At 37.0% G+C, this 14,484-nt stretch overlaps 3 protein-coding genes across 3 annotated transcripts; 2 read left to right on the top strand and 1 right to left on the bottom strand.

The window, feature by feature from the left end:
* The first annotated feature begins 406 nt into the window (after window positions 1-406).
* LOC120088122 (ATP-dependent zinc metalloprotease FTSH 10, mitochondrial-like) lies at window positions 407-6,400 on the top strand. The gene is made up of 8 exons (XM_039045196.2): window positions 407-823; window positions 954-1,197; window positions 1,337-1,408; window positions 2,312-2,442; window positions 2,818-3,297; window positions 3,423-4,190; window positions 4,670-4,897; window positions 5,798-6,400. The coding sequence occupies exons 1-8, from the start codon at window positions 773-775 to the stop codon at window positions 6,275-6,277; spliced, it is 2,454 nt and encodes an 817-aa protein (XP_038901124.2). The 5' UTR covers window positions 407-772; the 3' UTR covers window positions 6,278-6,400.
* A 554-nt stretch (window positions 6,401-6,954) lies between these two features.
* On the top strand, window positions 6,955-10,304 carry LOC120087689 (scarecrow-like transcription factor 11 (SCL11)). Its single transcript, XM_039044549.2, is given in 7 exon segments — window positions 6,955-7,369; window positions 8,146-8,304; window positions 8,538-8,638; window positions 9,139-9,220; window positions 9,300-9,376; window positions 9,899-10,133; window positions 10,135-10,304. Coding segments are annotated over 6 exon segments (561 nt in total). The 5' UTR covers window positions 6,955-7,369; window positions 8,146-8,262; the 3' UTR covers window positions 10,159-10,304.
* Window positions 10,305-10,680: 376 nt separating this feature from the next.
* LOC120088123 (scarecrow-like protein 34) lies at window positions 10,681-13,761 on the bottom strand. Its single transcript, XM_039045197.2, has 2 exons — window positions 13,529-13,761; window positions 10,681-13,422 (listed from the first exon to the last, which is right to left on the bottom strand). The coding sequence occupies exon 2, from the start codon at window positions 13,414-13,416 to the stop codon at window positions 11,248-11,250; it is 2,169 nt and encodes a 722-aa protein (XP_038901125.2). The 5' UTR covers window positions 13,417-13,422; window positions 13,529-13,761; the 3' UTR covers window positions 10,681-11,247.
* Between the last annotated feature and the right edge of the window lie 723 nt (window positions 13,762-14,484).

The following is a 14,484-nucleotide window of genomic DNA, read 5'->3' as shown; positions in this document are numbered from 1 at the left end:
CTACCATTATCATTATCGTTAGGGTCAAAACAGTAATAACAGTAATAATAATGTGACAAATCTGTAATTTCAAGTAAAAACAATAAAAAAACAATCCAATAACGTTTGTAATTCATGCCCATTATGATCGATCTATTAATAGAATCATATTACGATTATACCAATTTTTATTACAGATTGGTACACTTGATCCGAATGAAAATGAAAGTTTATGATAGAATTTAACAAAAAAAAAAAAAGTTTTTTTTCCTTGAATTTAATTTAAAGGTGGATGAATATATAAAACATCTATAATTTATTTATTATTATTTTTTTTTTACTTGGATGAAAAACAGTAGAAAAGAAAAGAAAGGAAGGAAAGGAAAAAAGAAAAAAAGAAAAAGAAAAAAAAGAGAGAGATTATTTGGGCTCGTGTCTTGTTTGGCAAGCAAAGCGAAAGGAGCGGAGCGGAGCGAAGACGCTGTTGGCCTCTCTCCACCCACCCGACGCTCTTTGACATTATAATTCCTCCAAAGTCCAAACACTTTTCTCCTAAAAATATCTCAACCCCAAAACAACTCACAAAGCCCAAATTTCTTCATCAATTCCTCTAATTATCTTCACCATCCCACAATTTCGACTCTCTTCTTCCCATTAATCGATCTTCATTTGCCGCATTCATCCCAAGAATCATTGGGTTCATTCAATTTCCTCATCTTCTTCTCCCCAGTTTCATCAATTATCAACCTATTTATTAAATTCCACTAGTTTTCCTCTACGTTTCATTCCAACTATGATATTTTCCAGGCTCAGCCGCTCTCTCCCGCGTTCTTCTCGCGCCTCAGTAAGTTTTTTTTTTTTTAATCTCGTTTTTGTGTTTTTCCCCTTTTGATGATGTTGTTTTTGGAGGGAAGTTGTGATTTTTTTTTTTTTTTTAATTTTTTTTAATTTTTTTTTTAAAATTTCGATGGTAGAATTTGTTGTATGGTGGAGGGCGGTCGGCGGTTAAGAACATCAATGAACCGATTTTGGCTGTCCCGCGAGTTGATTCTTGCCTGGGAGATAGAGACGGGATGTTAGGGTTTTTGAGAAGCTATTTTAGGTTTGTTGGGGCTCCTACCAAATTTATCCCTAAACAAAGTTTGTCCGACTTGAATTTTCTCATCGCGAATCCTAAACTCCGGCGATTCTTCTCGAGCGAAGCCCCGAAGAAGAAGAGTAAGGAATTTTGACCCTTCTTCTGATAAAGCTTTGCGATCATTTGCACGGCTGTTGTAATGGCCTCATTGTACATGCATTTTTCGATCGTGGTGTGAATTCTAGGTTTAATGTGAAATTTGTTGCTACGTTTTTGCAGATTACCAGAACTTCTATCCCAAAGAAAAGAAAGAAATTCCAAAAGGGAATGGGCAAAAATCCGAGTCTAAAGGTTAATTTTTTTTCTTGTTTTAGCTGCAATCAAAGCTATGCTTTGCATTCCTTCTTCTTTTATTGATTCTAGACTGGAACCTGGGTTTCGCGAGATCCAAGTAGTGCTAGCTAGAGTACGATGAATCAAATTGGACCATTTTGTCTACCTCCCATGGATTAGTTTGGAGATATCTTAAGTTTAAGATTCTGGTTGATTTTCTTGTTTTTCCACCTGCGTTGGTATCTTTACGATGTTCTGGATCATAATCTTGTGATGTAGAACTTGGATGTGGCCATGTAAGCAGCAATTGGAGAAGTTATATTTGTACTTAAGCATGTCTTATTTTGGGGACTCTTTTTACCCCTGCATCCGTCTTACTAGTTTCTCTTTGTTAGTTATTGGTTCTATGTTTTATTTTGTTTGTCAGAACGCCGTTCTTTTCTCAGTTTCAGTTTGTGCACATATTTTCATTTTTGTTTGATCGGGCAACTGGTGCTGAGATGAGGATGAATATTCATATTGGTATAAATGGTTTTTGGTAAGTGGTATTTGCTTCAAACACAAACTGTCCCGAGCTGATTGTCTGATTGTCAGGGAATTGCTTCCCTGGCACATTGCCTCAGCATATTTTGGATTGAGAAACCCAGCTTGCTAGTTTACTTTTGTACCGTGTATTTTGGTTTATCAATTAATAATTTGAATAAGAACTTTACTATTCTTTATTCCTTTTCTTGATGGACAATTCCAAAAAAGTGGAAACATTGTCAGGTTCACTCGCATGCAGCACTCACAATAAGCTTAGGACATTTATATTAGGTCAGACTACCAATGGGGCAGATCTGAATGTGTCACTTACTGCCATTCATTTAATGTTTGGTTCAGAAATTTTCCGCAATTTTATTTTTTGCTTCTTTTTCTCAGGCGACTCAAATACGGAAGATCAAGGGAGTTTTCAGGAAGCCTTCATAAAGCAGTTTCAGAACTTAGTCACCCCTCTAGTAGTTTTGGGTCTTCTGTTTTCCTCTTCTTTTGGCCCTCGTGAACAACAACAGGTATTACTTTTTTCTGGATGGTAGTTTCCACTATAACTCTTACTGATATAATTGTCATGGTGTTGTTTTTTAGGTAAAAATGAAGCATGGTATTATATCATTTTACATGTGTGTATGAAAGATGAATACAAGTTTCTTGCATGGTGTAAGGTTTATGAATGCTTACATGTTATAAGGCTTTTGAATGCTAGGGAAATGTTATTTATTTCTCTTTTTGTTCCCATGTCCCCCTCCTTCCAAATTCCCTTATTGGAATGTAATGTACTGATTAATTCCTTTCCCTTCCTTCCCTTGGGCTGTTTCGCCCATTTTTATCTTTGAAAATGAAAACATGATTCATGATCACTTGAGTATTTGGAATTTTTGTCTCTGCAGATAAGTTTCCAGGAGTTCAAAAACAAGTATCTGGAACCGGGTCTTGTAGACCATATCATTGTTTCTAATAAATCTGTTGCAAAAGTATTTGTGAGAAGTTCTCCTAGCAATCAAACAAGCGATGTTGTCCAAGGTTCTTCAAGTGGTGCTGCCACTAAGGGACACAGGGGCCAATATAAATGCTTCTTCAATATTGGAAGTATTGAGTCATTTGAGGAGAAGTTGGAGGAAGCTCAAGAGGCATTGAATATCGACCCTCATGATTTTGTTCCTGTTACATATGTCTCTGAGATGGTCTGGTATCAAGAATTGCTTAGATTTGCCCCAACACTCTTGCTTTTAGGGTCCCTCTTTTATATGGGCCGCCGAATGCAAGGAGGACTAGGTGTTGGGGGTGGAGGTGGTGGAAGGAGTGGTCGAGGAATATTCAATATAGGAAAAGCTCATATCACAAAAGTGGATAAAAATGCTAAGAATAAGGTATATACATTTACATCAATCTTCAATATTTGTCTTTAAATAATTTGGGGATCGACATAGGTTCCCTCCTTGATATCTCTTTTGTATCATAATGTCATTGTCCATTTTTTCCCTCGCTCTTACAGATCTACTTCAAAGATGTTGCTGGTTGTGATGAGGCAAAACAAGAAATCATGGAGTTCGTACACTTCCTGAAGAATCCTAGAAAATATGAGGAATTGGGGGCTAAAATTCCAAAGGGTGCACTTTTGGTTGGACCTCCTGGTACTGGAAAGACCTTACTGGCAAAAGCAACTGCTGGTGAATCAGGTGTGCCTTTCCTGTCTATATCTGGTTCAGATTTCATGGAGATGTTTGTTGGCGTTGGACCATCAAGGGTTAGAAATTTGTTTCACGAAGCCAGGCAGTGTGCTCCTAGTATAATTTTTATTGACGAGATTGATGCAATTGGTCGAGCAAGAGGACGTGGAGGTTTCTCTGGTTCTAATGATGAGCGTGAAAGTACTCTGAATCAGTTGTTGGTTGAGATGGATGGCTTCGGGACCACTTCTGGTGTTGTTGTACTTGCTGGAACTAACAGACCTGATATTTTAGACAAAGCTTTATTGAGACCTGGTCGATTTGATCGTCAAATTACAATTGACAAACCTGATATCAAAGGCCGAGAGCAAATTTTTCAGATCTACTTAAAAAAGATCAAACTTGACCATGAGCCATCATATTATTCTCAAAGGCTGGCAGCATTAACTCCTGGATTTGCTGGAGCAGACATTGCAAATGTCTGTAATGAAGCTGCCTTGATTGCTGCAAGGAGTGAAGGCACACAGGTGAAGATGGCAGATTTTGAAGCAGCTATTGATAGAGTAATCGGTGGTTTGGAAAAGAAGAACAAGGTAACATCCGTTGCTACACAATTTATCTCGTTTTGATTTGTCAATGCTAGATAGATTAGTTAGAGGGAAAAGGTGGGGTGCAAGAAAGGTGGGTGCAAGGGGGAAAAAGTAACTAATTGACAATTTTTTTTTTTGTTTTTGGGGGGGGGGGGGGGGGTTGCTTATTTGAACTCCCTACTTCAGAAACACCTTATCTGACATCTGATTTAAACCTTTTTGACATTATAGAGAATAGATATCTGGTTTTAGAACAAGTATTCTTAACTAGCATCTATCCGGGTCGTCCATCTGCTATTAAGTTGCTTTAGACTTAGGAAACCTCATAGGAGTGATATTGTGATTGGAGACATTTTCTTTACTATCAAATTATGAGTGGGATGATATTAAGCTCTAGCATATTCCTGGATAACGGAGTCAAATGTGTGTGGCCTATATGAATTACGTTTGCTTTGTAATATGTGAAACGTTTCTGTTAGCAGGTGATAAGCAAGCTGGAGCGCAGAACTGTTGCCTATCATGAATCAGGTCATGCTGTTTCTGGCTGGTTCTTGGAGCATGCTGAACCTTTGTTGAAAGTAACAATTGTGCCTCGTGGTACGGCAGCTTTAGGGTTTGCACAGTATGTTCCCAATGAAAATCTTCTCATGACCAAGGAGCAACTTTTCGATATGACTTGCATGACCCTTGGTGGCCGTGCTGCCGAACAGGTAGAGTTATATATAGCCCTTATAGTTAAGTTTAGGTTTACTGATATCTTTACTTAATAACCATTGTGGGCCGGTTTAATGGTAAAAAGGAGACATAGTCTCAATAAATGGCTAAGAGATCAAGTTTTTAATTCATGGTGGCCACCTACGTAGGAACTAATTTCCTATGAGTTTCCTTGACATTCAATTTTAGAGTTGGGCAGGTGTACTGTGAGAATAGTTGAGGTGCGCGTAAGACCCGAACACTCACAGATGTTAAAATATATATATGTGTGTGTATATACATTTAAGTCCCCGACACAATACTTGTTTGAAAGTGATGCGTATAATAAGTTCCTGTGAAAGTGTATGGTTTGGGTTGACTAATGTGAGAGAGCTGGAAAGCGTTTGAATGGTGTTGAAAACTAACAATTTGTTTGGTTTTTAGGATTGGTTTTACTGCTTAATTGTCATTCAAAAAGGGATAAGAAAACAAAAGGGGAAAGATCAGGAAAACCGAAGGTCACCTTAATGAGAACCTCATTTTTCATCTACAAAGAATAATTTTTTTTTCTTTTTGACAATATGTGGGGTGGGGGAATTGAACCTTTAATTTCAAGGCTGATAGTATAAGAACTATGCTAGTTGTGGCTCATTTTGATCTATAAAGAATAATTTATCACATGGGATTTTGTTACTCTTTGTTAATGGAATGCAAGAATGTCCAATAATCTTTAGTTAAAGGGTGTTCTTACAGTTAGCAATTCCTTTTAAATTTTGTTTTTCCCTCTCCAATGTTGACTCAACCCCCACAAGAAGTTCCAAAACTGGGTTCAATATAATAAATGGCAAACTTTGTGTTTGTTTCATCTGTCGCTGCTTGGCTGTGTTGTTGAGGAAGGATATTTTTTTTTTATACAGGTTTTAATAGGCAAAATCTCAACTGGTGCTCAAAATGACTTGGAGAAAGTCACAAAGATGACCTATGCTCAAGTAGCGGTTTACGGTTTTAGCGATAAAGTGGGGCTACTTTCTTTTCCTCCAAGAGATGACACTTTTGAAATGTCCAAACCTTACAGTAGCAAGACTGCTGCAATAATCGACAGCGAAGTGCGAGAATGGGTCGGGAAGGCATATGAGCGGACAGTCAAGCTGATAGAGGAACACAAGGAACAAGTGGCTCAAATTGCAGAATTGTTGCTTGAAAAGGAAGTTCTTCACCAAGAAGACTTGGTTCGGGTATTGGGCGAACGACCATTTAAACCGAGCGAAGTAACAAACTATGATAGATTCAAGCAAGGTTTTGTAGAGGCAGATGAGAAAAGTGTGGAAACCCCCCCAGTTGACGCAGCTGAGGATGATGGTTCTACACCTTTAGAACCACAAGTTGTACCTACATAAACTTTGGCAGTTGTAGTTATTTTTTACTTTTTGTTCTTCACTTTGAAAATTGATAGATTTAGCATTTTATAATGTTTACTGGCAAAATATTTGAAAAGTTGATATTCGGTTGGATTGGGCTAATCCTGCTTACCTAATTATTCCTTCTTTGGAATTACAATTAGAATATTAATTTACAAGCAAGAGATACTACGATTAGTCTATCGTTAATCGTTGTAAATCAATGATTACTTGAAAAACCAAGTATCTCATCTGGCCACATTTTGTACTGTTCCTACTTCCAAATATATAATAAAAAATTGTATATTGATTGACAAGCGAAGTATGTTTAATCCAGTTGGATCTAAAAAATATGAATGTCATATTTACTGCTATTTTTACATTAATCGGAACGTTTCACATTTTAATTAGAGTTAATTATCAGAAGAGTTGTCCCAATCTCATTTGGATAAATTAGATTTAAAATAAACTAAATATTTAATTTTAATTTTTGTGGATTAGAAATTTTAATGAAGTTTCAAAATTCAAATTCATAAATTTTGAGAATTTAAATATATTTTCAAGTTGAGATGAGTTTGAAAAACCCAAAATTCATCAGATTTCTATATTTGTGATTCTTGAATTAAAGATTTAGTGGGAGAAAGAAAATAAATAAAATGGAACTTATTTACGAGGTCATAAAAGAAGGGATTGGAAAAAGAGAGAGAAAAAAGGAAAAAGGGAAGAAAAGAACGAAGCCCTAAGCCCTAAGCCCTAGTCTCTCCATCTTCTTCCTCTTCTCCTTGCAGTCGCCGACCACCGCCCTCCTTCTGCTCAATCTTCTTCTCCGGCGGCGGCCATTCCCTCCAGCAGCCTCAGGCGTAAGGTAGCGACGACTGGAGCCCACGCCCACGCGAACGCCCGGCTCTGTAGTCGACGATGGTCTACGTTGACTCGCGAATCTGACTTGCATTGTGAGCACGTGTCCGAACGGCTTCGCCTATGCTTTCGAAGCATCGTTTCTTCTCCATTTCAGACTCCAACGTGAACAACAAGTTGTGCATCACACTTCCGACGACTGGGTGTCTTGCAACAGCGTTTTTTACTTTGGGGGTAAGCTTTCTGTTGTTACTCATAGCTCGATTGGCCTCAAATCAGTTTACTAACCAGGAAGGGTTGGAGCCTTTTCAATAAGACTTGGCAAGGATTATTGCTTCATTTTCCTTTTCGAAATTGATTTAGGTGTTCAAATGTTATTCTGAACTCGTTTTAGATTAATGTCTAAGTGTTGGAAAGCTTAAGCAATGTTGAAAATATTTCGGACTAGTTCGGACTCGATTAACGTGTCAATTGTAGTTTTGGGTTAATCCAGAGTGGTTAAGTAAGGGTTATGGTGTATTTTGATAAGAATATTTTGGTTGAAAAATCTCTTGGCGTTGGTTAAGGTTGTCAAGGTTGTCGTAATTAAGTTCTAACACTTAATTGTTTAGGCTTCTAAAAGTTGATGTTTGTTCAAGGAAGCAGATTTTCAGATTAAGATTTATAGAAATGTCGATTGAGATAAGTAGTTTCCACATTTCTTCCACAATATAATTTGTTTTTGATAAAAATATATTTCGACTGTTGCGATTTGATACATAGTTTAAAGTATGTTTTGAACCGATTGAAATTGTTTCGGATGTTTTCAATGTTTTCCTATTAGAAAACATGTTTTATGTGATTAAGAATCGACTAAAAGTATTCTGTATGTTTTTAGTTAATTTTGTTAAATAAAAGTACACATCACACTGACGGCCACTTGAAAACAAGCTATAGCATATGTGCAATTTACTGTGTTTCGAGGTTATATTGGGTAATTATTCAGTGAAACCCTTCTTCCACGCTTGCAGGTGCAGATCACAGGAAGGGTTTCAAGTGCATGCACTCGGGAAAGCAAAAGGGAAGGAGACGGAAAATAGATTAGAGTGAGAAGTTCGTTGTTTGAGCTTTCTTTTATCCTAACCATTATGGCGAAGCGCGAGATTTCCAATACATTAAGAAACTTGAAGGTAAGCTAAGCTTCAGTTATATGTATATATGTGTGTGTGTGTATATTTCAGATTTACTGCCTTCTCATGCTTAATTAGGCTTGAACTTTCTGTTTATCGGTTAATTGGCCAGGAACTGCCAAATGATGTTCGAGATTTCGTTATTTTGATTCTGTTCTTGCTTTGTACTTATGAAGAACCGATTTAAATTGTTATGCGAGTTACTAATACTTTTTGTTTTTTAATGTTATTAGTTCATGCAAAGGGCGGTTCAGAGAGAGGAACAACCTAAGAAAGAGGAAGAAGTAAAACCTGATGAGAATTTCTTTCCTTCGAGTACTAAAATCAGAAAGTGGTAGGCTATCTATATTTTCAATTGTTTGTTTGTTACTTCTGATTTATGTTTTTTTCACTACCTTCACTGGTTGTTTATGATTTTTTTTCGCACATGAGTTTAATGTAACAAACGTACACAGTTCTAACGCATTGTTTTTCAGAAGCAATTTATTTCCTGAAAACAGACTATACATTTGAAAATTTTTATGGATAATTTTGATGGATTACGTGTTTTTGGATTTCTTTGTTTTTCTTTATGATTAGTGCTAGAATTTTGGTCTCTGAATGTGATAGATTGAAATATATATGGTTCCGATGGAAGTAATTTGCACATTCGTACCTGTCTTGCTTACAGAAAGTCTAGAATCGAAGAACCTTTTGTATCTGCCTCTAGTGTGACATTTTTGCGTCTCAAAAGTCAAACCAATCTCTGCTTTGTGCTCATCATAGTGGCTTTATATCAACTTAGCTCTTCTCAATCGTTTTTCAAGAAACTGATTTATTTTTCTTATGGTGTAGTGTGGTTTTAGTTGAAGGTGATCCTCATCCAGGGGCTCTTGGAGGCAGAATGTCATTTCAGAGCTTTAATCCTTCAATTGACGTGAGTATATGTTTTCAGTGCCCTAAATGTTTGTGTTTCACTTTGGCTTTCGTCTCACATCAAAGCTTTGCCATGATAGAAACTCAAGGAAGAAGTAGCTAGCTTAGGGCAGCATGAAATTCGAGGCTCTTCATCTGGTAATCACAGTGGAAACAGGTTAGTGGTTATACTTTCACATCTCTTTCCTCCTCCACCTGGAAAATTATTGCTTGCCTTTTAAGGAGTTCTATCAAACTATCGTTCTTCGTAAGCATCATTTTTTCGTAATGGAGCTAGCTTTCTGGGTCTCTGTCCTGTAACAATATAGTGATTGCTAGTTGTAGTATCTACATTTAGGTATGTGTTAGGGGAGTAATGTCTGCGTGAATCTTTGTATATATTATTTATTTTTTTTTAAAAAAAAAGGCTTTGCCAACAACTAGAGAACAAAAAATATTATTAACATTAACAAAACTGTCGCCTTAAACCCTGTAATGGAACTATTTTTTTTTTTGAAAAAAAATGGAACTTTCATTGAGAAAATAATGTAATGAGATGAGACTTTCATGTTGTGTGTTCCAGTTCCTCCCTTTTTCTTGAAATAAAACATTCATTCTCGAAGAAATTCACTTCAAAGTACTTCTGTCTCTGTCTCTATTTTCTTTTACCCTTTCATCATCAGACATTTCTGTTTTCTAGAGAAGATGGATCTTCACGAAATGAAGCAATGTGCTCAAACATTGATGAAAAAAATTGTGAGGCTAACGGGGACCTTAAGAGGAAACAATCTGAAGTAGTGTCTGAAGGACAACATCCAACTAAGTTTTCAAGAAGTGGTCGGGACAACCAGCCGTCATCATCTAGTAATGGTAGAAGAGGACCTTTCAAGAAACCAAAGGGTGAAAAGCTGGACTGGAATGTTCTTAGGCCCTCCTAAGGCTCCCAATAAGAGTGGGTAATCTTGTCTAGGAGAGTCATTAGATGGGTGATGAATCCAGTTTGGGAAATTTGTATTGTTTTCCTCCCATCTTCTGTAGTTATATAGGATATCAGTTAATGGGAAGTATCATGTCATTTTACGTCTCCTATGTTACACATACCACTTCATTCGAGTTCCTTAATTCATACGTTGTTGTACTCTGATCAAGAATGAAGCTCAATATTTGTAATATTGTCTGATTTTGTAAGAAACTAGATTTCTGGAAGGATTCTGTTGTATTGCAAATTGAAAATGGATAAAAACTTCAAGTTTTATGTTTTAGACTTTTTTTTTAAATATTTAAAAATATATAATATGATATATTATAAGCTAAATAATATTTTTAGAAACTTAATTCTTTTCTTTTGCCCATTTTGGGTGTTTACTTTTGCCTTTTTGTTTGTGTAGATGGTACACTTAATATTGTGTAGGGTATGTCACAAGCACTTCTTTGTAGTTATGAAGCATTGAAAAGTTCTACATAATAGAATAGAAACGATAGTAAGAAAAAAGAAAAGTTAATCATCATAAAGTCCATCAAGTACATCCATCAACAACCGTGAAAGATTTTGACTTCGAGATGGAATGTTATCCATCTTTGACAAAAATCTCTAATTATTTCATGGGCAACAGAATTTGAATCTGACATTCATATCAAAAGATTCTCCCAGGTACTATACCCATCAACCCTATGGTCATCAGAAAACAAAATTCTTGAGATGCCCTGCGTGACCTTTCTTTGATAAGGAATAGACTCAAACTACTGATCATCTACCGTTTTTATATACAAAGCAAAGGTACACTGGTCTCTTAGTACCTATTAAGCTTATAAGGTAATGCTTTGCACTGATCTAACAAGTGAAATAAACTAAGACAAGGACAGACTCTTTTTTCAGAACTTGGCCTTCTTGTATCCTTCCATTACCTTCAAAACTTCTCACAGTAGAGAGAAATACAGATATCACAAACTAGGTCTGCCTTGATCATTATCAGCGGCGAGGGAATTGAATGCATCTCTTGACAATGTTGAGTCCCATTTTCCGGTCCCAAGTTACGGCAAGCAATACATCTATGCCGGCACCCAGCAACAAGAAGCATAGACAATCCTACCTTTCCATCCTTGAAGCATCCAGCCCTCATCTTCATCTAGTACAAAATCTTTGTGGTAATAGGATGTTAATTTGATCCTAAACTTGTTCATGATCTCCTTGTCTAAAGGAAGCTGCCTGAAACCTGCCCTCATACATCTAACCTGCCACTGCTTATAGGTCTCCGGCCTCTCAACCCTCTGAGCACCCTCACATGCGACAACGTTCATAATTTGCCGACCCATAAACTCTCTCTCTAGCATCATCCTCTCTTCGCTGTCACGAGGTAAATTAACGTCTAAAGCATCATATAATGCAGAGAAGTGAAAGAGTGCTTCCCTGAATCGTGTTATGAAGAAGGGCGCATGGTAGGATCCATTAACCACAGAATGGACAAAGATGTTCGGATTTATCTTCCTTATTAAATGCAGAACAGCATCCCGTGGACTACTTTCTTCGACTGTTTCATCAAGTAGGTTGTTAAACCTGTAGAAACAGTTCACAACGAGCACGTCATTGCTATCAAGCTTTAAGTCTTCAACTCGGATAGTTTCCCAGTTATTTGATGCTATGGCTTGATATTGAAAAGGAACTTTAAACCGCTCGCAGTATTTTTCCAAACGACGGCCTGACTCGTCAATCTTTTCTGCTGGACGAAATCCTGGTAGAGGATGATCTATACCAGTAATGCGTAGCTTAGGCGGACCATCAGGTAGTTGTGCAAGAAACTGAATTAACATTGGCCACAAGAAACCATAACAAATGCCAAAATCAATAACATGAAGACTTTTTGCATTCTCAGCAACCTTCAAAATCATTTTAATCATGAAAAAGAGTGAGAGCTTCTTAAAAGGGCAGGATGATAAGTAAGCTTGGTAAGCTTTCAACATATCAGCGGCTGAAATTTTGCTTTGAGCTAATGATTCATAGTAGATTCTACTTCCTGTGCCAGTCCCAACCATGCGAGCCTCAAGAGCGTTGGCAAAGAAATGAGCCATTCTTTGAGAACCATCCCCAATGATTGTAGAATGCTGCCTAATCTGCTTAAGTAGTTCATACGCAATCCGACGATCATCAGAAGACACAGCTTGTGCACATAATATCAAAAGGTTTCTCAAATCCACAGAGTCTTTTCTCTTCTCCTGTTTCTTTTCTCGAGCTTTCGGAGTAATAGATCTATTAAATTTTTCACACCCGCCATTTGCAACAGTCTCATTTCCACAATCATGAAGTAAAACCTTATCAAACATATCAGATAATTCTTCCTCATCTACATTATTGGTAGCATGTTGCTTGTTTCTCCTCCCTTCTTCTGAATCCAGGTCTACATCTTCAAGTTCATAACTCTTCCTTCTCTTCGATCCATTCGGCGAATTCTCCCTTTTATCCTTCTCTGTTGTATCCATTAGCTTAGAAACTACTCCCGACATCATCCCAGTGCCAAGATCAATATTCAACTGAGTACCAACTGGAAGAAACTTACTTGCTTCCTCCAACCCCTTTTGATATTGCAATATAGATGAGCTATCACTAAAGATATTGTGAGCCAGCAACTCATTAACCAGCTCATGACTGTTTTGATACGAGTTACTAAGAACAGGCCTTGGAAGTACAGAGGATTTATGTTCACCAGGATCAACAACCCATTGTGGGTCAGGGGAATTGCTATTGCCAACACTAACATTAGTACTACCAAGATCACTGTCACAATCCAATAAAGGAGGTTGATTAGGTGAAGGAGGGTAGTTCTTACCAAGAGCATCATAGAATGATTTCTCTGTAACTTCAAGCCCCAATGGATCATAAAACATACAAGGCTTCTCCTCCAAATTCTCTTCCATAAGCATTTGACTTATGTACTTGAGAACACTTTCCTTGAAATCACTCTCGTCTGAGGAAGAATCGCCACCTGGGCTTCGCCCAATTTCAGATAATTTCAACTCCACCGCCACTGATAAATTTTTAGGGTTTGGTTCGTTGGGGAAAATAGGAACAAGATCTGGAGATGGGTGGTTGAATACAAAAGTGTTTTCGAGTTCTGGGTATAGATATGAAGTGGGTAAAGAAGTTTGATCATGGAATTGGGTTAAAGGGGTTTGATAATCAACACTAGGATGTGGGAAACCGTTAAGGTTTGGATCCATAGTCATCTACGCCTACAAATTGAAACAGAATTGAACAAAATCAAATTAGTAGGAGGAAGACGAACCAGGAACAGAAGCAATGAGAAGTTGAAGCGAGAAAAACAGAAGGTCAACCAACCAACAGATTCACAAGATTAGAATGATCAGGTGTAAGAAAAGCTAAGAAACAGGGGAAAAGCAAGCGATGGAGAAGGAGCTGAAAAGAGGGAAGAAGAAGAAGAAGAAGAAGGTAAAACGAAAGGGAAGGAGCGGTAATTGATGAGGCAGTGAGTTTTTTAGGTTTATAAAGTTGAAATAATCGTCTTCTTCAGTTGTTTCCTGGAAATGGCTGATTGAGAGTGACTGAGAGACGAAGCGATAAGGTATTGGTCAAGGTTCTTTATTGTCTTTCCCTTTTCCTTGCCGTAGATTCATCGATTGGATTTTGGCGCTTTCTTTCTCTCTGTCTCTGTTGTCCAAAAGAAACAGGAAGGATAGAAATTTACTAAAATAAAGAAACACACCTCCATTTATTCTGCTTTATATTTTATGTTTGAATACTCGTTTGGTCCCTTGTATGTTTGATTTTAGCCTTTATATTTTTAAAATGTGATCATTTTGTTTGTTCATTTTTAAGGGATCGGAATGATCACTTTCTTGAAAATTTAATGATCAAATTCAATCAAAGTTAAAAGTATCAATACTAAAATAAACATTTTTAAAATACATGGATCAAAATGAATCAAAATTTAAAGTAAAATGAATATTTTAAAAATACATTGATAAAAATGAACCAAAGCCAAAAGTATAATTTGTATAGGGATCAAAGTAGGATTTAGATCTATATTTTAATACTCGAGTGTATTTTTTCCACTCTTACCTTTTTTTGCAATAAGGTTTTTCCACTTTTATCTACCTAACTATCAGGGGAGTTCAAAAAACTCGACAATCTGAACAACCCGTACTACTCAACCCAAACTATAAGGGTTGAGTTAGGTTAGTTTCTTTCTTTTTTCTTTTTTTTGTTGGGTTAGGTTTGGTTGAACTTTTTTTATTTTTGCTGGGTTGGATTAGGTCTCAGATTGGTTAGATAAA

Source organism: Benincasa hispida, chromosome 10 (assembly GCF_027475165.1).
Source record: "Benincasa hispida cultivar pf3 chromosome 10, pf3_genome.v1.1, whole genome shotgun sequence".
Classification (NCBI taxonomy): domain Eukaryota; kingdom Viridiplantae; phylum Streptophyta; class Magnoliopsida; order Cucurbitales; family Cucurbitaceae; genus Benincasa; species Benincasa hispida.
This window is presented reverse-complemented; position numbering and strand designations above follow the sequence as displayed.